At 39.0% G+C, this 24,808-nt stretch overlaps 1 protein-coding gene across 2 annotated transcripts in view; it reads left to right on the forward strand.

Moving 5' to 3' along the window:
• epha3 (eph receptor A3) overlaps positions 1-24,808 on the forward strand; it is a 118,388-nt gene that overhangs the window by 57,688 nt on the left and 35,892 nt on the right. For both annotated transcript variants that reach the window (XM_033987620.2, XM_033987622.2), the window contains exons 4-7: positions 6,564-6,719; positions 10,125-10,472; positions 19,580-19,704; positions 23,735-23,897. In XM_033987620.2, coding sequence (XP_033843511.1) covers positions 6,564-6,719; positions 10,125-10,472; positions 19,580-19,704; positions 23,735-23,897 — 792 coding nt within the window. The remainder of the gene's footprint in view (positions 1-6,563; positions 6,720-10,124; positions 10,473-19,579; positions 19,705-23,734; positions 23,898-24,808) is intronic.

Consider the following 24,808-nt stretch of genomic DNA (forward strand, 5'->3'; position numbering starts at 1 on the left):
ATAAAGAAAAAGACATTAACTGAGAGGGTTTGTCCAAACTTATAGCTGTAAAAATGTATTATTGATTTTGCGTAAACACGTTTTACTCCTTTTCCTCTTGATGCCTGTTTAAAAGTGCAGAGTAACCAAACGCTGTCACAAGGTCAGGCTGTGGCCCTCGACTCGAGCCGCTCCAAAAGCCATGTCTATTATTGATGAGGCTCTCCTATGACCTTGGATATTGATTCAGCAAATTGCACCTCTAGTTCTGTTACCACCTTGCCTGGGAATACACACTTCTTGAATACTTTACAAAAATGTGAGTCTGGTCACTGGTGAATCTCCCTGTTTTCAAATGGGACAGGCATGGTCGTCCTTATGGGAAATAAGAAAGGAAAAAAGAAATATCACGGGAGGCTGAAAAACAGTAGATTTTTGCAAAATGAATGAGCAAACAACTCTTTTTATTAGTTTATTTGTAAATCATAGGTGACCAATGACCTTTGTTTCACATGTGTCACTGAAAAACTAAATCAAACTGGACGATCACATTTGACCGGCCTTGAGTTGCAACAGAGGGCATGGGGACCAGACTGATATCGATCTGTATAAAAAATACACAGAGATATCAGTCTGGATTTGCCAGGCAAGTTACCACCTGCATCATGTGGCACATATCCAGACTTAGATGATCCTGACTTTCATTAGTTAAGCAGAAAGCAGGATGTCAGCTCTGCAGTGACAGTAATAGATTCCCAACATCTTGTTCTGTGCCGCTTCGTTTGATTAAAAAGCTATCCACTGGGACACATTTGTACTTTTCATTTTGTAAATATGAAATTCTCTCTCCATTCGTCAAAGCGCTGAGAGTGTGTGAAGCTCGCCGTGTGCTGTTTTGAGTTATTATTTTCACGCACGTAGCCGCACATATTAATGAATCACATGTACTTTGTCATTCCACCATGTGCTGTGCTTCATCTCCCTGGTGTAGGCACATATGTTCTGACACACTGCATCATCCGGTCCACTTGAGCTCTATATGGTCGACATCAGGACTCCAATCTTAGTAACTCCTCAAGCCAATTTTTCCTTGATATAGTAGTACTGTTTAATAATTCTTACCAAATATATCAGTATTTATTGGAGGTTTTGAATCGTGCTATGCTACAACTGTAACCATACTAACAAGGGTATGGTTTGTTGTGTTTAGGAGAGATTATAGAAATGTGTAAACAGCTCTGGATAATTCAAACACAATTAAATACTGTTTGGTCTAAAATGTCCCAAGCAATAATGGCCTATTATCGTTTATCAAGCTGCTCCCAAATAGTAGTCCCACTGGGATCACAAAATCTAAATGTTTAATAAAGAAGTTTGTGCATTTGTGTGGGCAAATTCCTCTCTGGTCATACTTTTTAGTAGCTACTGGGCGGCAACAGTGGTCGAAGGTAAGAAAGTAAAAGTACTAAATTACTGTACCTAAGTAAAATTTTTACGTATCTGTACTGTATACTTTGCTTAAGTACATTTTACAGTGGATACTTACTTTACTTTTTTTACTTTTATTTCACTACATTTGAGAGCAGTATCTGTACGTTCTACTCCACTACATTTTTGAACTGGACTGAAAAGTTAAAAGTTCTTTTTATGGGATTCAAGGAGTTATTTTGATCATGTTTGTGAGTTTTCAAATTGAAGTTTTGACCTTGATCACAAAAATAAAATCACAAATTCATAAGAAAAAACAAGACATTGATTCGTATTGTTACTGTGACCAAAATCTGTATAATTTTTAATCATTATGTCTATATTTACACTTTAAAAAACAAACAACACTTATGTGAAATACTCTTAAAGTGCATTTTTAAAAAGATACTTAAATACATTTACTTTAGTAGATTTTTTCATGTGATACTTTTACTTTTGCTTGAGTACGTTTTTACATCAGTATCTGCACTTTTACTTAAGTAACAGTACTTGATAGTAGAGTAGCCACAGGCCCTGGCCCTGAGTTGATGGTGCAATTCCAGCTTTTTTGGACAAAACACTTAACCCTGCCTCTAGTGTCTGTGTACACTAGTTTATGAATGTGAGTGGGTGAGTGCTTCCTTCATACAAAGCGCTTTGAGTTTAAGGGTGAAAAGCGCTATACACCATTGACCATTTCTGTTCCAGATTACACGTAACGCCTGTCAGTCACAGCTTTAGCCCCGCCCCTTGTTCCTACTCCTCCGTGCCCACTTTTCCAGTATTCCCCCTTCTCTGGCACCGGGCCTGGACTGGGGGTGACTCTTGCAGTTTCTGTCTGATTTTACCATCATCGCTGTCAGAGCTGGCACACGTCGCATTCCCATCTTTCCCCAACGCTTATGAAAATATTTTGAGGGTTTGAGGTTACAAAAATACAACATATCAAGACTCTCATAAGAAAAGCTCATACTTGACTTTTGGTTATTAATTTTTCTTCTAAATCCTTTATGAGATCCGCTGTGCATAATAAGTTTGACGGCTGCGTTCCGTGCTATAAAGTCCCCGTGTATTTTTAGCTTTTAAGTGGAAACTTCACGAAATCACTCCCAATATATGAAGTATATACAAGTATATATATCAAGTATAAGAGGCTGTGCTTAAAAATACAGTCTGGTGTCAATGTGTACTTTCCCCCAAAGTCAACAGATGCCATGGGAAAACTAAGCCATACCATTTCATATATATCGTGTTGTATGACTTTTAGTGCACACCCCATTGAGAAAACCTACTACAATAGACTATACAGATTACTCAAACCTGTGGGAACTGGTGAGCAATTTGACTAAAAAACACAAGCTGTGAAAGAGTCGTCTTAAAAGGTGATGGGTGAGTCTGTGTTTAGAGGAAAGAGGGCATTGTTATTGTTGCATCAGTTACACAGTGTATAATCAATCTTGTATCCAAATATAAAGTGATGTTACAAGTAAAGTACTGAACTTAAGTAGAATTTTTAGGTGTGTGTACTTTACTTAAGGACACTTTACACTGAATACTCTTTTACTTTTAGTTCACTACATTTGAGAGCAGGCATCTGTACTTTCTCTATCCATCCATTTTTTTTCCGCTTATCCAGGGCCGGCTCCCGGGGGCAGCAATTTAAGCAGGGACTCCCAGACCTCCCTCACCCCAGACACTTCCTTCAGCTTCTCCAGTAGGACCCCAAGGTGTTCCCAGGCCAGCTGAGAGACATAGTCCTTGGGTCTTCCCTGGGGACACCTCCCTATACTTTCTATTCCACTACACTTTTGAACTGGACTAAAAAGTAAAAAGTACTTTTCTCATGATAAGAAACAACCCCTCAAATCATGTTCGTGCTAACATGAATAAAGTTTTCCTGTTCAAGCTTTGGCTTTGAGCAAACAAAAGTAAATACACAAAAATCATAAGAAATTAATTTGTATTGCAACTGCTGACCTTAATCTGTATATTTTTTAATCAATATCACTACATTTAACACTTTAACAAATTAACACACCCCCTTACCAATACTTTTACTTAAGTAGTTAAGTAAAAGTACAGATGCAGAGGTAAAACGTTACTCAAGTAAAAGTATCACATGAAAAACTTAAGTATCAAAATTGAATACTTCATTCACCACTGCAAATATGTCATTAGGCCTGTCACAATAACAAGTTTTCAAGTGCAAAATATTACTCGAGAAAATATAACGATAAATATAACGATAACCCTGAATTAGAAGTATCCCAGTAAAACCAGAAATGAAAATGAAACACCATAATGAGTAGCAGAAGGTATTTATTCAGCCCTCTACAGCTCAATACTACAGTAATCGTAGTAAAAGTACAAATATCGTTCCGTCTATCATATATTGAGCAATAAATCGATATAGAAATTACCTTTTCATGTGTAGAATGGGAAGTTTACCAGAATCAACACTGAAATAAAACTTGGACTTGAACACTTGGAGAACAAACTTGAAAAATAGTTTAAATTCTGTCTTTATGAATAATGGAAAAAAAATGTAATCTCCATAAATAATGACTTTCTTATCTGTAACAGCCGAGATAAAATGTAAGTTGCTAGTTGAAAGCATTCCATAGGGGCCTAATATGCACAGCTTTGAGTCCTATAGGCTGTATTGTAATACTAACTTTAGCACTAAGTCTGCAAATTTTATGAGATTTGGGGCGTTTTCAGCCAAATTCACTGATCTTTCATTTTGGAAATTTGGAATGTGGACTGTTACAATCTGCATCGTAAAGTTGCACGTTCAGGATCAAAACACCCCCATACCGTAGTACCATATATAATTTCCCATTGACGATGATGAAGATTTCTGGAGCTAGTATAAGCAGTAGCTCAAATAAAACCAGACCCTTTTGGACCCAAGCCCAGCATTTAATGAACAGCTCTGTTTGGTGTTATGTTTAAAATCACCATAAATGCCATAGCACTCACAGGCACCACGTTATTGCTAAGTCTGCTAATTTTATGAGATCAATCCACTTTACCTTTACAATGGCGTGCTAGCCCTGCTTAATTTTAGCCAACGCTGCAGATTTGGTAGGGATTCTGTTATCTGATTGGCTAACCACCACGCTAACTGTCAGCTTCTATGAACTCAAGTGTTATCCAATCGGGATGGGATGGTTTGTGCGTGTCAGCATGTACCAGTAGTGTAGCATCCTATTTACCTGTTTATATGGAGCTCAACAGTGACAGCGTGCTCAGGTTCCAGAAGTAAATTTGCCACTCATTTTTCCCATAGACTTTTCGAGTTCAAAGGCATTGCGTAGGCTAACGAGCTACGTGCTAACTAATATCCATAACGCGGTTGTTTTAAGTCGAAAAAGGGTGTTTAAAATGCAAGATTCTGCAAAATGTTTTAATAACTTAGTGCTTTATCAAGTTTCAGAAACAGATTTTGAATAAATTATAAGTTTTGTGGTCATTAGTTACCGCGTAGCTGATTATCCAAGCAAGCTTTTGAACTTTCAGTATTATTATTACTATTATTTTGGAAAGTCTAAAAAAATTAATGGGAAATTTTGGTCTTTGAACTGCAGGGTGGGCGGTCACTGTTGAGCTCCATTCCTGGACATACTTTTACTTCATGTACAGTACTCATTGGTTGGGCGTGTACTTGAGTAGCGGGTGGTCTCATAGTGTCATTGATGGATATGGGTTTAGTATCAGCATTGTGGCCATTCGCGGTCGTGCTTTGTCCACCGTTGGGAGCTCTCAAATGACTTTTGCTGAAAATGCACTTCCCCATGCTTCACTGGTGTTTCTGCTAGGAAGGAATTTTAAGTGTCTGCAAAAGTGAAACAAAAAATACTGTATGGTTTAACACTTAAAGTTAATGCAGTGTTTGAGATCTCCAGTATTGCTAATGATCGGTATATGGGTTGGAGCGACAAAGGAGCGTTTCTGAATTGCTTCGCTAATCAAACAAACAAAATAAACACGATTCTGCAAGCAATTACTTCCAAAATCTGTAAGTTATCAGCCACTTTTCGACTATCCAAATGTGGACATATCAAACACATTCTATAGCGTGTATATCTCTGTTGCTGACAGGGATTATAGTTGAAGGCGACATTCTAACTATTGTATCTGGCTAAAAAACAAAAGAGAATACTGGGCAAGAATGGATAACATGCCCTGATGCGTTTACCAGAAATTGTAATTCTTAGTGACCGTAAATGACCCGGTGTCTGCTTTGTAAAAAAATAACTTTGCAGGCCTAGTTCACTCCAATAAAATACAAATGTTTGCGTTACTGTGAGCGCGGTTGCCACTCCATAGATCTTACCTGTAATTTGGTCTGGTGTTATCACCTGTTTGGCTCTGTGGAGAGGCATAAGTGTAATGCCATACTGAGGAACCTCCTAGGCAAAGACATAACACTGTGGTGGATCCAGAAAACTTACATAGTGCAACATTAAGTACGTGTTTTTGCTGTAGAATTGTGCTTGACCCTAAAAGCACTTACCATAGTTCCAAGAGATCAGTATCTTTTGTACTCTGCGATTCTACTTTAGTTTTGACCGTTGTAATACTATAACCCATGCCCCATAATGAAATCATCACGTATCTGACTTTTAGATGAGGTCCTCTTTACTTCGCCTGATCACAACACTCTTGTTTTTGTCTATTATTTTCATCTAGATCTTCCTACACCAATATCCACTTCAAACGTGTACAGCGGTGTCACCTGCTGGTGTGGATGGCAGCGTTTAGGAGGAGGCGTTCAAAGACTTGCTGAGTGCAGATATAATAGCACAAGATATTTAAAGAGAACAGCCCTTTTATCTGAAGGGACAGTCTGAATTATTCATGTGGTGCCTTCACAGAGACAAAGACGCAGCAAAAGGGAAATACAGGAGAAGTTTCGCTGAATTATTATTTCTGTCTTGTTCCATAAGCACAGCGTTCTTCCCCAAAACACTATATTTAAGTGACTGCGCCTCCATTTGTCCCCATTATTCATCTCGTACTTGTTTAGAAAAATTTCCTGTCTTCGATTGTGCTGTTGTTGCCGTTGTCGTTTTCATGCATTTTTACTTAGTGCCTCTTTTTCTCTTCTTCAGCGTGCAGAGTCGGCTTCTACAAGTCCGCACTGGGAAATGTGGAGTGCTCAAAGTGTCCACCTCACAGTTTTTCTCACCACGAGGGGGCGCTGCACTGTGGATGTGAGAAGAACTACTTCAGGGCAGAGGGAGATCCAGCCTCCATGGCCTGCACTCGTAAGTACTGCATTTTGTGAGGCCCTGAAATCAAACTTGAACCTAAAAGATTATATCTTACTAACTTTTTCAAATTTAGAACTTTTGACTTTTGAGAAAAACAAAACAAAATAATAATAATACATAAATAACATTGAATCCCTTCAGCCATAAATAATATAACATCCAAAATCTCTAAAATTCTCAACATTACACCCACAATGTTCCCAGCATTCCCCAGTAACTTCACGCTAATGTTGCAGCACGCATAAAAAACTGTAGGCAATTGTTCAAAAAGTGTTCATTTCTGTGTTCGGGGAGCTGTTAAAAGCTGACAAAATTCCTGACTACCCAAAAACTATTTATTACCTTTTCCCCCAACTTTTGTGTGAGTTACAGATGCAAATTCTTCCTCCAAGCCTCTGACAATATATCCACTAAAACTATAAATTACTGCAGTCCCTTATGCCGCATTATGCTTATGTCAGTTAATGTAGGAGGTGAGTGAAAACAAAAGAAAATTCAAAATGTCCGCCCACAGCTATAGACTGAATTCTAATTAGAAGGACTGTCACGGCAGGTCTGTGTGCCTTTGTTCTGATTATCTACAGCATCTTGTCGGCTACGCAAATTCTGCTCATCAGGGCGGATTGAGCGATGTGAGGTTGTGGAGATAATGATGCCGATTAGCACAGGAGACAGATAGCGGCACTTTAGAGGTTATTCAGACATGACTTTAGTGAAACTTACACATTACGACCTGTGAATGAGGAGCAATCGTGGAAGAGCATTGTTTTAGTACAGGAGCTCAGTCAAATGGTTATGCTGGACAGACAATAGATGCACATGAAATGAGAATGGCAATTAATTACGTAAATTGTACAGGGCATTTTATATACACATGCTTTAAAGCTACCATCTGTATGTTTATTTGATTTTTTTTTACCAGTAGATGGCAGAAATCTACTGTATATATTAGTGAATATAGCCATGCGTTTCAAATAGGAAGTGAGTATGGGTACGCTTCCGGCTCCATCAACTCTGGCTCCAATTCACTTTATATTGAAAAACTGTCGCACCTCTCTCCATAACTGCTGCTGTCAGGCTCGTCATTTTGTCTTAAAATGTTCCTATTAACCCGCTCTATGTGATCCTGGTATTTTTATTCCACTATTTTGTCCGATATGAACATTAATAACAGACAAATCAGCTGCCTTCTTTCCCCGAAGTCACTCCCGCTAGTGTTAGCAACAGGTTTGATTGATGGCATTGCTAAGCGCCCGCTCCCTGGTAAACTGGCGATGTTGGGGGCAAGGGACGTTTGCTTCGATAGGTTAAATATAGTAAAAATAGCGAGAATATATCCTGTATAGGAGACAGAGTATATCCTGAGATGACCTGGAATGGATTCCATGTACATCCTGAGGTATTGTGTACTTTGTGACATGTGGTTCAGATTCAAAAACAGGATGCAATTTTCTTTTGAATTGGTGTTGGACGGAACATTTTGAAGAAGACAACATAATGACATAATGCATGGCTAAACGTGGGATTTTTCTGCTTTTAATAATTTCAAGAGAGGCCGCGTCAATCGCAGCAAAGGAATTAGTTAGCTTGCACTGATATAAATTCAATTAGAACTTTGATTCCTTTCTTCACGATATTTAGAAGTTTAAACAGATTGTTCCCTGTACAACTGTGCCCGACATTGTGAATCTCCATCACACTCTGGGAACTTATTTCCAACCAATCCACTGTACGCCACAATGCAGAGACAGTAGAGTAGTGTGTGCATAACTTGGGAGTGAAGTCAGTTGTTGTCAAATAAAACAGCATTTTATCTGCAGACGTACAGATTGCTCTCTTCCTGGTTCTGCTCTTCTGAATGATCTGGCAGAGTTGTTGTGTCCACTGTGTAATTACAGCAGCCACTTTGATATAGAAATCTGGAAGCACTCAAGGATCTCTGTTTGTAATAAGACACATCACTTTTATAAGTCAGCTGCAGTCAGACTTTATTGGTTTGAAGAGACGACGCTGTGGCCTTGCATTCTTTAACAGCAAAAGGTCAGAAACAAGTACTATAATTAAAGACCGGGGGAATGTACAGTAAACCTACCTACAGTTTTTCACATGTATTACAGAGGAGGACATTTGTCACCATTGAGAACTGGAGAGTTATTAAAGTTATCAACAATATTTTTATGACTATTGTAACTTATAAAATGCAAACCTATAACTGTCAAAAGAATATTCAAAGTATTGCTGAAGCGCACATGGAAACAATATGCTGGTGGTATGAGGTGCTGTTTTGAATCCATTAAAGTGCATTATTTTATTTAGGATTAAAAAAAAAAACAAAAAAAAAAAAAAACTTGTTTGTTTGTAATTCCATACTTGTTACCATAGACCAGGGGTGTTCAAACTTTTCTCATTGCGGGCCACATATAAAAAAACACAAACAAAGCTGAGGGCCAATTGAGGGCCATAGACTGTTCACCAATACAGTGAATACTTCAAATCTTTGTTATCATTACAAGTTAGATTGAACCACTAGATCTTTATTCATGTTTACATCCTCAGTGGGACACATTAAATATTTGATATGGGCTTGTTAAAGTAGATTTTCAGAAATGTACAGTAAAAAGTACTGTTTAAGGTAATATGGGCTTCACCTGGAAGCTTGAGGGCCAAGAAAAAATGGTCTGAGGGCCGCATTTGACCCCCAGGCCACAGTTTGGGCATGACTGCCATAGACTGTACATATAAATGGACATAGTTAACCTGCTAGCTGGTATGTTCCAAGTAGGAAGTGAGCAAAGGCGTGGTCCTGCTACATAGACTTAAATTGGAAAGTTGTCACCCTTCTCGCTATAACAGCTGAAGTGAGTCTCTTCATTCTGGTCTTGAAATGTTCGTATTTACTAGCTCTTGTATTTTTTATGTAGCTATTTTGTCCATAAATCACGATATGAACCAGTGGGGCAGGCAGTAATGGGCGTCACTTTCAACAGCCTGGCTCTGAATTAACTCTTTGGTTGCTATCATACTCGCTGTCGGAACTCGGCTCCAAATTCACCGATCCAGCTGCTAGCCTTGATGAGGTTCATTTGACTGGAGGCGAACGTTATGGGTGACGTCACACTCACTTAGTCCACTTCTTTACACAGTCTATGCCTGTTATCAAGCAGCGACATTGTTATAAGGGCCAAAAGCTGTCTCTATTGATGACATAGGTAAAGGTATCGCTACTTCCCTATTTTTTTTTCACAAACTGCCATTTAACTGATGTCAGACTATGATAAATGATACTACAGGTACTATCCCACTAAACCAAGTTATAATTAGAAAAATCTGTAATATGCAGTTTCATGTTCCAATCTGTCCATAATTTTATATTTCTGTTGTTTACCTCTTGACTTCCAGGCCCTCCGTCCGCTCCTCGAAACGTCATCTCATCCATCAATGAGACATCTGTGATCCTGGACTGGAGCTGGCCGGAGGACACAGGCGGGCGCAGGGACCTGACCTTCACCGTCGTGTGTAAGCGCTGTCAGAAGGGTATCGGTGGAGCTGCTCTAAGGTGTGAGCCCTGCAGAAGCAACGTGCGCTTCTTCCCCCGAGCCTCAGGGCTGCACAACACCACGGTGACGGTGGGAGATCTGCTCGCGCACACTAACTACACCTTTGAGATCGAAGCGCTGAACGGGGTGTCTGCTTTGGCGCCCAAGATGAGACAGTACGCAGCGGTCACCATCACTACCAACCAAGCAGGTAGGATCACCGAGCAATAAAAGGGGTTACATGGGGTGACAAGGTTGACATCACAACTTTTGATTGGACGATAATATTTAATACAGATGGGGGATTTATATTTTAGATATTTAATGCAAAGTACAGTGTAATCAATGGAGAAATCTGGCTCTTATCTCCCATCTGGCAAAATGACATCAACACATTTTAGAATCTGAAAGCCCCTAAAACTCCTCACAGGACTAAACAAAAGTGTTGATTTAACCAAAAGAAAGTTACGAAATCAAACCATGAAACAGACATTGGTCAATACAAAGCAAGCAGTTTAGTGAATTTGGAAATGTATTTATTAATGTAAGAAAGAATATAGAAATTTGATATAAAACTGGATGCATCAAGACCTCTGCCAAGCCACTAGTTCTATCTCGCAATGATACAATACTTTGCCCAGACCTGTGCCTATGAACTCAAGCCTGAGGTTCTAGTTTTTTCCCCACTAATCACAACAAGAACTCTTACAGAACTTATTTTATCAAAGAGGCTCATTTCCAAATACCGCAAATTTATCTTATTGATTAGTCTAAAACCTCCAAATTATTGCATGTTTTTCTATCAAGACAGCTTTAATATTAGAGGAACTAAAGCCAAATAGATAAGTTTTAAGTATTTCCAAAAGTTCTCAAACACTGAAGAGTTGAAAGGAAAATTGCTAGCTCCCCACTGAAATGCAGCTTCAGTCACTGCCAAAATTACATATCTGACAAAGCAATGTTTTGAAATTGGTTCCTGGACCCAATACTTGAATCAAAATACTACTTTTGGCCGAGGTTGTTTAAACGAAACACAAAGAGATGCTTCTGTTACAGAGAGTGTCTTTTAACTCCTATATAATTTGAAGTCAGCGCTATGAGCTAACCCTTTTGCTCCCATTGTTCTCTTAAGCATCTGTCATCATGTACCACAAATTATTCCTCATAGATAAGATGCAGTTGTGAGGAAGGTATAATTTTAACATGTAGACGATTGACTGACGATGGTAAAAGATGTGGCAGCATTGAGCAAGAGGTGGCCTTATTGTATAGTATTGCAGTTTTGTTCTTCCTCATTATGGTCTTATAATAATAATAATACAGAGCACTTGTATCGTGCTTTTCATGACACTCAAAGACACTTCACATAATTCCAGACAGACAAAATACAAATGAAACAGTTATTTGAAGGCAGTTTTGAGCAGGTGAGTTCTCAGGGCTTTTTTGAAGGTTTGGGCAGGGCGGAGAAGGCCCTATACTGATTTTTTGTAATGTATCACATGAAAAAATCTTCTTAACCCTATCGTGGCGGATGCTATTGTCACCGACAGAGCGGATAGTTGCGGACTTTTCATTACCATAACTCCGCAACCAATTGTGCTATTATGTAAATTCAAACGGCATCTCAAAGCAGAGGCATGGGGCTCTTTAAATATTTTACTGTCATTACGGTAATTACAGATGGATGCGTAATATAGAGGTAGTTGTGTGAAAAAATGCAGTACATTCTGAGATTTTCTTTAACATGATTTATATGGCTAAAAAGAATAAAAGTTTAGGCGAGCTACACTGGTCTATAATGTGCTCAGTCCTTATACTTATTTTTTCTCATTAATTTTATGTAGTTATTTTTCTTTGCTCAAAGCCGAAGCTTGAACTTGAAAACTTTAGTCAGTATATTACTACAAACATGGTAAAAAAAACAATAAAATAAATAAATAATAACCCCTCAAATCATATGAAAAGTACTTTTTACTTTCCAGTCCAGTTAAAAATGTAGGGGAGTAGAAAGTACAGATACCTGCTCTCAAATGTAGTGAAGTAAAAGTAAAAAGTAACCACTGTAAAAATGTAAAAGTAAAGTACAGATACCCAGGTCTTATGATTAGTCCTGATGGGTGGGAGACAGGAGGTTGGCATCAGCTGATCGGAGACCACGGACGGGTCTTGTACTTGGCCTCAGCTCTTAGAATGTTACCAAAGTCTACTTCCATCCTCCATATCCAAACCATCTTAATGTGCCCTGTTTGTTTTTACCAAGCGGAACGTTGCCATTGCTTTGATACTCATTCACAATTCTTTCCATTCTTTTCATCAACAAAGAAAACATCGCTATCTTGTGCTCTGCTACCTCACGGGCTGCTTCTGTTTTGACTGTAGAATAGACTACAATAGCTCAATAGTCTCCGATCGATGGGCAAAAAGGGGCACATGCAAAACATTATGATCTGTGTAATCACATTCGATCTAGTTCATTGTCAGTGAAGAGTTACCAAATGTTTTTCTATTGACTATTGTCTTGTCTGGCATTTGGTAACAGAAGCTTTTGTTTTGAGTAATAGACGCCATATTGGTCACCTCAAATGTCTAAACACGTAGGCTGAGTCAGCAGATAGAACACAGGAGTCAAGTAAACAATATACAAACACTTACTTAAGGAAATGTTTTGAAAAAAGTTACTTACAATGTAACTTCAACCTGAAACAACAAACTATTATCAGTACAAGTTATGCAAGTCTCACTCTCATGTTAACATAAATTATACAAATATAGTCAGTATCAGGAATGGCTACTTAAGAAAAGGTTAGAAAATGTCCTCTCTGCTCAGTCAAAAGACAAAATACTCATTAAGGTGCACTTTGGAACTTTTCTGTGGTGGGGTCAGCTTGTTGCTATGGGAATGTTGTTGCTTTAATTTGAGTGTTCCTTAAAGAACCCTTATTGTGCTTGTGTCTGCTATAGTTATAATATATGACATCTGTGGATCGATATGTTATAATTTGCACATTTTAAATCGCAATATTCATCTAAAATGACTTAATAAAAGAAACAGATCCGTTCACTTGCGCGTTAGAAAACTGCGAAGCTGGCGTCACCGTAAATTTCATCACAACAAAGAGCCGTGTCGCTGTCGGGCCCTTCTATGAATATCTGCAGATCACACTAGCGAATAGCAGAACCCTATGCATATCATCAATTAAGAAAACAAAATCAAAGAACAAAGTAAGTTTCAGAGCAGTGGGCATGTGCCGGCGGCGGTGAAAACGAGGATTGATTGGCAATATGGCGACTTAAAGATGGCTCAAATGTTCACGAATCGCTCCAAAAACAACTTCGAAGGTAAATGAGAACTGGAAACAACTACAGCATGGTTAAACACTCGGAAAAGTTGATAAGTCTGCTTTTAACGTGTCTGTGAAGCTTTATTCCTTTATGGCTGATTTTACTGCTCAGATATATCTTGAAAATCATGTATTCTCACTGTGAGCAGCCAAGCCATAGATGCTTATCACCATGGACAAGTTTAATGCCATACTGTGGAACCAAGACAAGGCTATAACAATAATAATAATAATAATGATAAAAATGGTGAATGTGCTTTTCTGTGTAACCAGAAAAGTGCATCTTTAACTCACTTTTTCTATTCTGACACCCTCATATAACGCTACAGTTTATCAGCTCCAAACATATGCAGCCCAGCCATCAGCTCTGGACATTTACAAGGCCATCCAGAGCTGCAGTTCTGTTGTTTCATGACAGGGATCGAGTGTCTTCCCTCTTCACAAAAATCCTCTTAACACAAGACGGTTTCCTGAAGCTCCCATCAATCTTTTCAAACAAATATCTCTCTGCACTTAGGCGAATATAAGGCCTATGGAAAGTAGCGCTGGGGAATAAATCTAGTAGCTGCAAGTGCCAGACCTCAAAAATCCCCGTCTCTAGCTAGGCATGCACAACTGTCTTGCTAGGGGATATTAGTTTATTATCTTTTCAATCTATTCACAAACACTTTGGACTTTGTTAGTGTTTAAGCGTCCTCTCCTCCCATAATTTCCATAGCCCACAACTGTTATCTTTCTGTTTATCATCCAAGCCATAACATATTGATGCCAGCGAATACTTTCTCATCGTCTTTGTGTTCTTTCCATATTTTGCGCGGGATGTTTTCATTTATAAACCTCAGATAGTGATGAGCAGATCAGATTTTGTTCCATTAGTCCTCGGTGGTTTTGCAGACTGCCAAGTGATGATGGAGAGACTGCAAAAAGAGGGGATTTTTAAAGCGGGATATTACAGGGTGCACTTAGTGGTATTAGGGGAGCTGCTTTCTTTGGTTGGAACAATAGGTTTAAACGACAGAAGTATTTATTATATTTGGGTTGATCAATGCATTCCTTCGGTGGGTGGGGGTAATATCTTGCGACGATAATAATGTGACGCCCAGTTTGGTAATAAAGTCGTGGTTCAGCTGAGAATGCTCTGTCTGATAAGCCAAAAGGCCCCAACCAACATAAACAGTGTAATAAAAACAGAGACCTAGTTTTCATTAGTTTAACCATTACTGTTGTGTAATTTTGTCACGTTTTGGCCTTTGTTTACAGTACAGTGAGGTAACAGTAGCTTAGTTTGTTCACTGATCTGAATGTTGGCAGTTTGAATTCTGGTCTCAACACAAACATCATTGGAAGAGCGGTCAGATCCACTGACCCACATTTTGGCTTCCACAGATGAATGCTGTTGTTGTGTCACTGAATAAGACACTTGTAATTGGTGAGTGATGTAAAGCGTTTTGAGTGCCTTGGAGGTGGAAAAGCACTATATAAAAACGTGACCATGCACATGTCATATTTGCTGCACGTGACCAACCAGGAAAGAAAAGTAATACACTTCACCAAAATAACAAAACAAAAAAAAAACAAAAAAAAAAAAAATCCAATAAAACTAAGCAAGCTTTTGAGTTCATCTTAATTTTGTTTTGTGAAATCAGTAGTCTAACTTGTCATATGCACTTTAAAATGAAACCTTTAACTTCACGGGAATTTATACATTGAAAGGAAAAGTTCTCACCAAAAATGTAAAAAAAAAAAAAAAGTGAGAACATTAAAGCACGTTCTGATGAATACCATTATTTTGTTCAATAGGTTTCAAACTATTTTGCCAAAGGTCCTACAGTATTACATAAAATAAACTCTTATGAGCTTTAACCTTTTAAGACCTTGAGTTCTTGCATGACATTATTTATTAATTTCTCTTTGTTATTTGGGCTGATTGGGACCTGATGAGACCTGATTATCTTTTTACATTATGTAGTAGAAAAATGATCGCATGTCCTCATATGTGGACGTTTTAATCATTTTGATAAAACATTTGAATAATGATTTGCAAAAACTCTTAAGACCCTGAACACAGCAACATTTGTCCTGAATGTAAAAACAAAATGAGAAACAACAATTGTGCCTCTTGGAACAATGTGTTTCATGTGAAGAGCTGCTGACAGGAGCAGGAAGACATGTGCCTTTACAAAAAAAAAATAATAATAATAAAAAAATATTCTGAACATTCTAAACTCTTAAAAAATATTCTAAATTGAACATTTTTGCATTGCTGCTGTTCTTGTATGCTGTTATTCTTCTTCAAAAAATTAGCATTGTGGCCTAGACAACCCAAAATGTGTCCAGGTCCTAGGAGCTGTAACACGTTATAATGTTGCTACCTAATCAAAAACATACCTGGAGATGTGTTTGTTTTATTCACACATGTTTGAATAACCCTTTATTATTAGTCTGTCTACATCCCCAAACCTCAAAACACTCTGTTCCACCTCGTGATGTCATGAAGCGGTAATTTTCAAGGTTACAGCTTTTACATTTTGTTCATTAGAGATAGGCAATTCCAGGGCTAAAAATTATCCAAATGATTCTAGTGAAGCTGTATGGAGTTTAAAAACACAGTGGAGCACTTCCTCTATTACCTCATGACATCACAAGGTGGAACAGAGTGTTTTCTGTTTGATAGAAGAACACAGTTTAAATATGCAGGGTTTATGTGTTAAACATATGTGAATGAAATAAAACACAACTCCAGGTGCTTGCGATGAGGAAACAACATTATAACATCGATCAGAAATAGCACAATGTGGGCTCTTTAAAGTAAATTTATCATACATTTTGAGCACTTCTAATGTATGTGAGAAAGGAAGAACTGGACAATATCGCCTGAGCAGTTTCCTCTGACAGGTTTATATGGGCTGTGCTGTAATTTCACTTATGCCTGGCTGAGAATCACAGGCCTGTGTCACATATGGTACATGTGAAGGGCACGCACAGAGATAATACATAACTCATGCATGTGGGTATTCGGTAAACTAGAAACAATGTAATAAGTATGTAAATAGTGTGCACTGGCTGTATATAAACATGACCCTATAGAGACATATTGGGATTTGTGGCAGTCAAGGCCCACCCGTGACCTCTCTCAGATCACACGACATGAGAGGTGGGTGATGTACTGCTTATTTAAACATGTATCTGCACAAATGAACTTTCAATCTCCAATTTTGTCAAAGGAAGGAACTGGGTGGCACAAGCTTGATGTTCAGATGTAAGCTTCTTCTTCCAGATACCGAATGGACTTATATTAATTCAACATATATAGATTTTTTTCTGATTACAGTACTGGGTCATTACAAGTACCACCCTGCAGCTTATAGCTCTGAGCTGCAAGATGACAGTCCCAAACCCAAATACATGGACGGTGCAATTATACCCAGTTATATAATAATAAAAGCAGTGACCCCAGTGTTATGTATGGCATTATGTTGGTCTGTACGTTAACATTATTTAAAACATCATTAGGTCTTACTCAGGTCTAGGGTTCTCGGGAATTTTTCCCAACTAACAAAATCGTTTCTGTCTTGGCCTTGAGATAAGAAGTAATATAAAAAAATTAATATGTTCAAATGTTTTTATTATTTTTAAAAAGTGTATTCATTTAGAAAAAGTGCGTTCTGTATGAATAGGTCCCACGAGCGGCTCTATTGTACATGAGACCCCTTTTTGCAATATACTGGCCCCTCTCCCCGGTAAATCATTGTCTTATTTTTATTACAGATTCCACAACTATCTCTTATTCTTCCTTTCATTCTTATTGTTTCATGCTTCTCTGTGGCACTTTTATGTTTAATTATTAAGTTTTAGTTAAAGCTGCTAGCTGTGGACTGAGGATTCATTAAAGGAAATACGTATTTATATAAATGCAGGAACTATTAAATGTATCTCCACACTTGGACTGTTTATATATAAAAATGTCAATAATAAATTTGACAAAAAATACACAAATAAATAAAAAGACCAATGTAATTGAAATATAACTTGAATAACAGATTTATTGTATATTATATAATAGTAAAAATGGGGCCCAGGGGCTAAACTTGGCCCTACAGGGGGTCCAATTTCGCCCACGAGCGCATGCTGAGATTTGAAATAAGTGTCCTTTTTTAATTTTGCACTATAAAGACTGTTCAGATCATTTTATCACATGTTCTCCTTGAGGATATAGTAAGCACTTAAAATGAGGGCCATACATCTGGATGTGCATCTGGCATAACCCATCAGACCAAAAGACCTGTCCTGTGTGCTCCCTGTTTAGCCCCATATGTTAAAATAGACTCCATCAGATTGTCCTAACTGGAATAAGCCAGTTAATGATTGGATGAACATCATTGCAACGCATTATGACCAGTGTTTACAACAAGCATCATGTTTATTTATGAATGAAGTACACTATAAAAACACACTGAGCCTATAAAATACATCTATTCTTGTACAATAGTGTGACTGTGCAGTAACTAAAACTGTATATTTATGGATCAATGAGAGCCAGTATTTCAGGATCATTATGGGCTGCTGTGGAACAATGAAGGACAGAAGATTGAGTGCGCAGCGACACCCAACGAAGGCGGGAAAAAGTAACTTAGATTTGCCTGTAAGCTTTCCAGACACACTAAATCATTACCACCATAAACCACAGCACCAATAAAACACACAGCCTCAGCCGCTATCACAACCGGAGGGAGAGAGCCGCGCATTCTCCCCATCTGGATCCATTACAGGGGAAAAAATAACTCCCCGCCCAAACACACTCGCAGTATACACACACAGACGCAATAGGCAGCCATATAATCAGAGCACAGAGAGAGAGAGAGAGAGAGAGAAGGAGGCTCGAACATTTCAAAGACAAACATGTTTTTTCCTGTGGTCTAATAAAATTAAAAGTCAATGCCCCAGTGCTGGTCTGGCCCCGGAGCTGCCTGGCAATTATAGCGCAGTAAAAAGGCAAATGAGAGAGAGAGCGAGAGAGAGAGTGGGGGAGAGAAGGACGGACAGAGGGAGGGAGAGAGAAAGAAAGAGAAAGAGAGATTGAGCGAGAGAAAGAGAGTGAAAGGGAGAGAGGGGAGAGAGTGTGAGTGAGCCAGCAGGGGAGGGAGAGAGAGAGCGTGAAAGAGTGAGAGGGAGAGAGAGAGTGTTAATGGGGAACATGTGAGGTCCCTATGCTCATGCGGTGAAGGGTAATGGGTGAAGAGAGGAGTGTAAATTATTGGTGGAGATAGATATGTTAATTGCTGGTCATGTACAGCTATATATGAAGTTGGAAAGATATTTTGAAAAGTATATTAAGCTCCTACAAATTTTTCTCCAGTTGTCAGATTTTAGTTCTCTTTTGGTATATAATAAGTGAACGTACATTGTTCTGAAAACCCATTGTCCCCAGAAGTATGTGGTTACTATCTGGTGTTTGAGTTAAACAGTTCAGTTCAGTTGAATGACAGAAATTTGTGTTTTTGGCTTGTTCGTGTGACAAAAAGCACAAAGTTTACTGCACATGGAGTTTGCCAGATTTAAAACTGAGGCAGAGCTAACATTTGGTATTTTTATGTAAGAGTAGGACCAACCAAAACCAATCATAATATATTTTTATGAAAAGCAAATAAAACAAATGCAAATAGTATTGTTCTGAATGGTAGATTGTATGTAATATCATGAAAGTAATCCTCCATTTTGTTTATGAAGAATAGTGAAGAGTCGATCACTAAAGTTCCAATACCACCTGTACTTCTTATTCACAAAGGTTGTTCTTCAAAAACCCTCTCTGTATGGGATACTCATTCTCAGTCCTTTCACAGTCCAGGGCAGCGTCTCTAATGCGTCCCCACCGGGAAGCAGCAGCAGCAGCAAACTGAATTATCCAACAGGAACCATGGACAATTATGAGGAAGTAGCAGTGGGAATGACCTCTTTTTGACCTCTGCCCTGTCCCCAGCTCCCTCTCCTGTGTCCATGATCCGCAAAGACAAGACGTCCCGGAACAGTGTATCCCTGTCCTGGCAGGAGCCTGAGAGACCCAACGGTATCATCCTGGACTACGAGATCAAGTACTATGAGAAGGTGAGTGTACGCGATTTCATGTTTTGTAGGTGGTCTTACAAAAATGATTATGGGTTCAAGTCTCATTTTGAGCTCATTGGTTGGAAAGTAGTATATATGCTGTAACGTTTTTGACACTTTGTACTTTGAACAAAAGCTCAGTTGGTAGAGTGTTTGCCCATTGATCTGAAGGCTGGCTCTCAACATAAACATCACTGATCCACTGACCCACAGGTTAGTGGTGTAATTCCAGCTCCCACAGATGAATGCTGTTGTTGTGTCCTTGGGCAAGACACTTAACCCACCTTGCCCACAGATCCTGCGTACACTGGTGTGTGTAAATGAGTGAGTGGTTCTTTGAGGGCTTTGAATGTGGAAAAACACTATATAAAGATGACCATGACCATTTACTTCTAAGTCTGTTAATTAAAGATGTAACTTTATTTATATAAGAATAATTTTAATGATCTTGTTGTAATATACAAAGATGAAAATGAATTATAATTGATCATATCCAAACAGTTTACTTGAGTATCTTTTTTCTCTTTCTTTGATGGAGACAAAGATTGGAAGATGAAACAGCTACAGTATGTGGGGTCTCAGTTCTCCCCATGGTCATTCCCATTCTGTCATCTTCCCTCTTCCGTGCTGCTGCTCCATGGGCTGAACATTTGGTGAAATTTGCCCTGTTTCTGAGCCTGGTGGTCTGTGTGTGGCTGTCCCAGTGCCAGCAGTGGCCCCTAATCTCTTGATTAGTAGGCTGACAAAAGCTGTTTCCTCTGTAAACTCTGCTCCCTGCTCCCCCAGACTTCCCCAACATCTTAAACTAAGGCTGGAAACCAGGGAAAGTTAATGGTGCGGGGGTCAATGCTTCCTGATTCCCGGCTTTATTCCCAAATGCATATTCAATTATGGAGTAAAGAAAGTGACAAAAATGGCTGGTTTTGATCCGGTTAATCACAATCGTCTTTCAGGAATTACTCTGGACACAAAGACACAGAGACACAAACTGAGTTCCCAGAGGATTCTCCACACCAGTCGCTGTGTACAAGCAGAGATTTGAACACAAAAGGACCCACAATGCACCAGGGTGAACCAGGAGGAAAGGACATCCCGTATATGGGACACGGGAAGAGCACACGGCAGTCCCAAAACCAAGACCACCGCAGCACTTATAGGCCTGAGCTTTGAGAAACACATACAAATGTAATTACACCCATGCATAAACAGTATGGCTAAACAGATTGTGCAAACATGGATTATGAAAGAGGTTTTGGGATAGGTTTTCCATTCTCCAATTACAGTAATTGCTGAGTAAACTAAACAGTGTGGATACAAAAGGTGCCCCGACAGAGTGCAGCCTATGTTTGTAATGTATATCACCCAGGTAACAGTGCACAACAACCATCAGCTTGAAACATCGCCTTAGAAAGTTAAACTCACTCTAATTATTTAGCCTCTAATACATACTGCACATTCTTGTGTGGTAGGTGGGCTGGATGGAGCAGGCATATGTACAGGCCTGTGATACACTTGGAGATAAACTAAATGCTTTGGATATGTTTTTACTCAGTGTTCATGATTCTACCAAAGAGTCTGACACTGACTCAACACCAGCTTAGACTAAACTTCTATGGAAAACTGTGGATTTTTGGACTCATTCTTGGAAATTCCCAACCAGAAGCCTCCAGTCCACTTCCACAACACTTCACCGCGATAAGTCACTTCTCCTAAGTGCACTTTGAGCAAATAGAATTTGTGGGAATACACTGTTGTAATTATTTTTGCCTGTTCTATCTCTGGAATCTCCCAAGCTTCAAACACGCATCGTGTTTAGACTTTGAAGATGGAAGTTACGGACATGGCATGGTTCTGCTCTATATAACATTGCTATAATTTGAACCGGCTTTGTTTGGATTGTCAAAGCAGGACGTGGAGCAAATTAAGCTGCAACTGTAGAGCAGAGCTTCTCAAACAGTGGTGCAGGTAACACTGGTGGTATGCAGCTCACATACTGGTACTGAGGAAAGGAGCGCAGGACTTTAGTGTTGGTTTAGAGTTGCACATGTAGACAGGCTTTGACAATCTGGTGAATGTCCTCCCTACATCAGGTTCAATTTTTGGTTAGCTCAAGTTCAATCCTGATTTCTGACCTGCCACTGTATTAAATCTTCTTAAGTCCCTAGTTTAGTCTGTGTTAAAACTTGCACACACCACATCAAATCTGGGACTGAACTACCCCGACCTAAACCTGTGCAGGACAAAAAAAAGGAGTAGAACACAACCACACAAAAGTACATCTAGACTCCACTAGGTCTAGGTGTGAACACAGCCTTAGTCCTTGTTTGGTGTTGATTTACAATTGTTTGCTCTGATTTAGTCCTTTAGAGCCACACTTAAGTCTCTAGGTCCATAACATCATGCTACAGTCCAGCCCACACCTGTGTCTGATTTGGAGGATCACTTCTGTCCTGAGCCCTGAGCAGTGAAAGGCTGGACTGGATTTACTGTTGTCCCAGAGCAGTACTGTTGTATCAGTTTCCTCCTCCACCCCTCTCCACCCTCTCTATGTTTCTCTCCATCCTCTCCCCTTTCTCTGTCTCTCTTTCTTTCTTTTTCACACATGTTGCAAAAGCTTAAATTCCCCCGTCCTCTATTTGGGCGCGTTCTTTCGGACAACACTTGCGTATGTGTGATGCTTCCTGTACCATTGCCTTCTTTTTAATAACTATAATCTATAGTTTTGACCTGGTGAGTGTTTTTATGACCTTGGCTGTGTTGTAAGGATCAGTTCTAAAGCACAGACAGTTTTCCACACTGCAAACTTTTCAGATCATTTTATCACTCAATTATTTCAAAGTACATCGTGTAAAATTTTACTGCAGACGGAACAAATCTGCCATGGTTAAGATAACGCTGAGCCAACAGAAAATATATCGTATTTTGGTTTCAAACCTCATTATTAGTGATGCATGTGTCTTTCTGGCTATAAAACTGTCCACGATATTAAGATTCTTTGACAGAAAAAAAATTCAAAATACTTTCCTGTAAATATTTTTTTTCTTACAATTACTCCATAACAGTTGTAGTCATTGTCAGGCTTTATTCAAGGTTGGGCTATGTAACTTTTCTGGTGGAGGAGTCTATTGTCTGTCTCTATGGATACGTTATTGCTTGGCCACAGTACAGTGGTCCCTCGTTTATCGCCGGGGTTACATTCTAAAAATAAACCGCAATAGGCGAAATCTGCAAAATAGTCAGGTTTATTTTTTACAGTTATTATATGTATATTTTAAGGCTGTAAAACCCCTCACCACACACTTTATACACTTTTCTCAGACAAGCATTAACATTTTCTCACATTTCTTTCTTGTTTAAACACTCTCAAAGTTCAAACCTTCATCGGTACGGAACGTTTCATCGACATGTAGGGCGTTTTGTCGGGGAGAAAACTTGCAAACATACAGCACTTTAGAGTCACACTGCGATCGAACATCGGCACGGAGGAGATTGATTGACAATAGTCTACAGTTCCTTAACCAATCGGGTCGCAGAACACAAGCTGTAAAAAAAGCATGCAAAATTGGACAAAAAAATCTACAAAACAGCGAGACCGCAAAAGGTGAACTATGTTATAGTGAAGGACAACTGTATAGCGTTAAACTAACCTTGAAACAACTTACTTTACCACAGTGACCAGGGTTGTCTCTATGGAGAGTGATACCAAACATTATAGGCAAAACACTAGCATCTCCTATCGCATGGCAAAACTTCCACTCCACTAGAAAAGTTACACAGTACCCCTTTACTCCCCTTCACTTCTGCTAACATCTGGAAACAATGAGCCGACTCTGGATCCTCCTGTTGTTTTATCAGAGCGCACCAGGAGGAGAGGCGTTGTAAAACTGTACCGGCATAACTCTCCATGTTAGTAAAAACGCCTAAGTGTCTGGAATATTTGTGTGTTTACTTTAGATTTGTACCTCATACCGTATTTCCTGTATAAAACTCAGCTCTACATTATCCCTGTCTGTGTGCTTGTGTGTGGCAGGAGGAGCAGGAGACCAGTTACACCATACTTCGCGCCCGCGGTTGTAACGTTACACTGAATGGTCTGAAGCCTGGTACGGCCTATCTTCTGCAGATCAGAGCGCGGACTGCAGCGGGATATGGAGCCAGCAGTACCACCTTCCAGTTCGAGACCAGCCCTGACTGTAAGATATGTACACCATTGTTATGCAAAATCCTACTTCCAATCCAATCGAAAGCTGTATCAAAAGCTGCATTACATTAATACATTTTGAATAGTGATTTATTGATACAGAAAATTTTACAATGATAATATTAAGTTTGCTTTATATCAGTGCCGCAATAACCCTAAAACATAGTAATCACAGAAAACCCTTTCATAATAAACCCTATTTTAACAGCTGGGCTAAAAATAAATAGCATAATTATTATTTGATTATCGGTTAATAATTATTTGACCCTCTTTGACTTCTTTACATCATAGAAAAAGATTGCAAATATACACACAATACACAATAACTATTTAATTACTGTGTCAGGTCTATAGCTGTAGTTATAAAGGTACTGATGGTGTTATGTCAAGCTGTTCTCCCCCATTAAGATGTGCACACCCTTGCGTATTTCTACAGTTCTGCCTTAATATGCAAGTTCGGAATCTCCTCTTGAGATAAAGTATATGGACAACTAAACAATATTGAAACTTTATTTATTTATTGGTCTAAGTAAAGGCAGCATGTTTCCACTAGAAATGGCCATGTCAAGACAGAAATATCAATCATTTTGTGGTCAGATTAAAACCAAGCGAGTTTCCTTTGCTTCAGTGCTCTGTGCATGTGCAGTAGGATCATATCCACACAACAACAGAGCTCGCTGTCCGTTTGTATAGTGACAGTAAATCACTCACATTCTGTCACCATGGGTGATTTAGAGTCACTCATTTACCAAATATATTTTTGTACACAGACATGATGCTGGAATATCATGAGAGAACATACACAATAATGTCTCCCATGACCTTCTTGGCCACTGTTTATTTTGAACACATATAGCTGTGTCCTTTGCCCATGTTGTCACAGTACCAAGTTGTTTGACATAA

The sequence above is a fragment of the Periophthalmus magnuspinnatus genome, chromosome 21, assembly GCF_009829125.3.
Source record: "Periophthalmus magnuspinnatus isolate fPerMag1 chromosome 21, fPerMag1.2.pri, whole genome shotgun sequence".
In the NCBI taxonomy this organism is placed as follows: domain Eukaryota; kingdom Metazoa; phylum Chordata; class Actinopteri; order Gobiiformes; family Gobiidae; genus Periophthalmus; species Periophthalmus magnuspinnatus.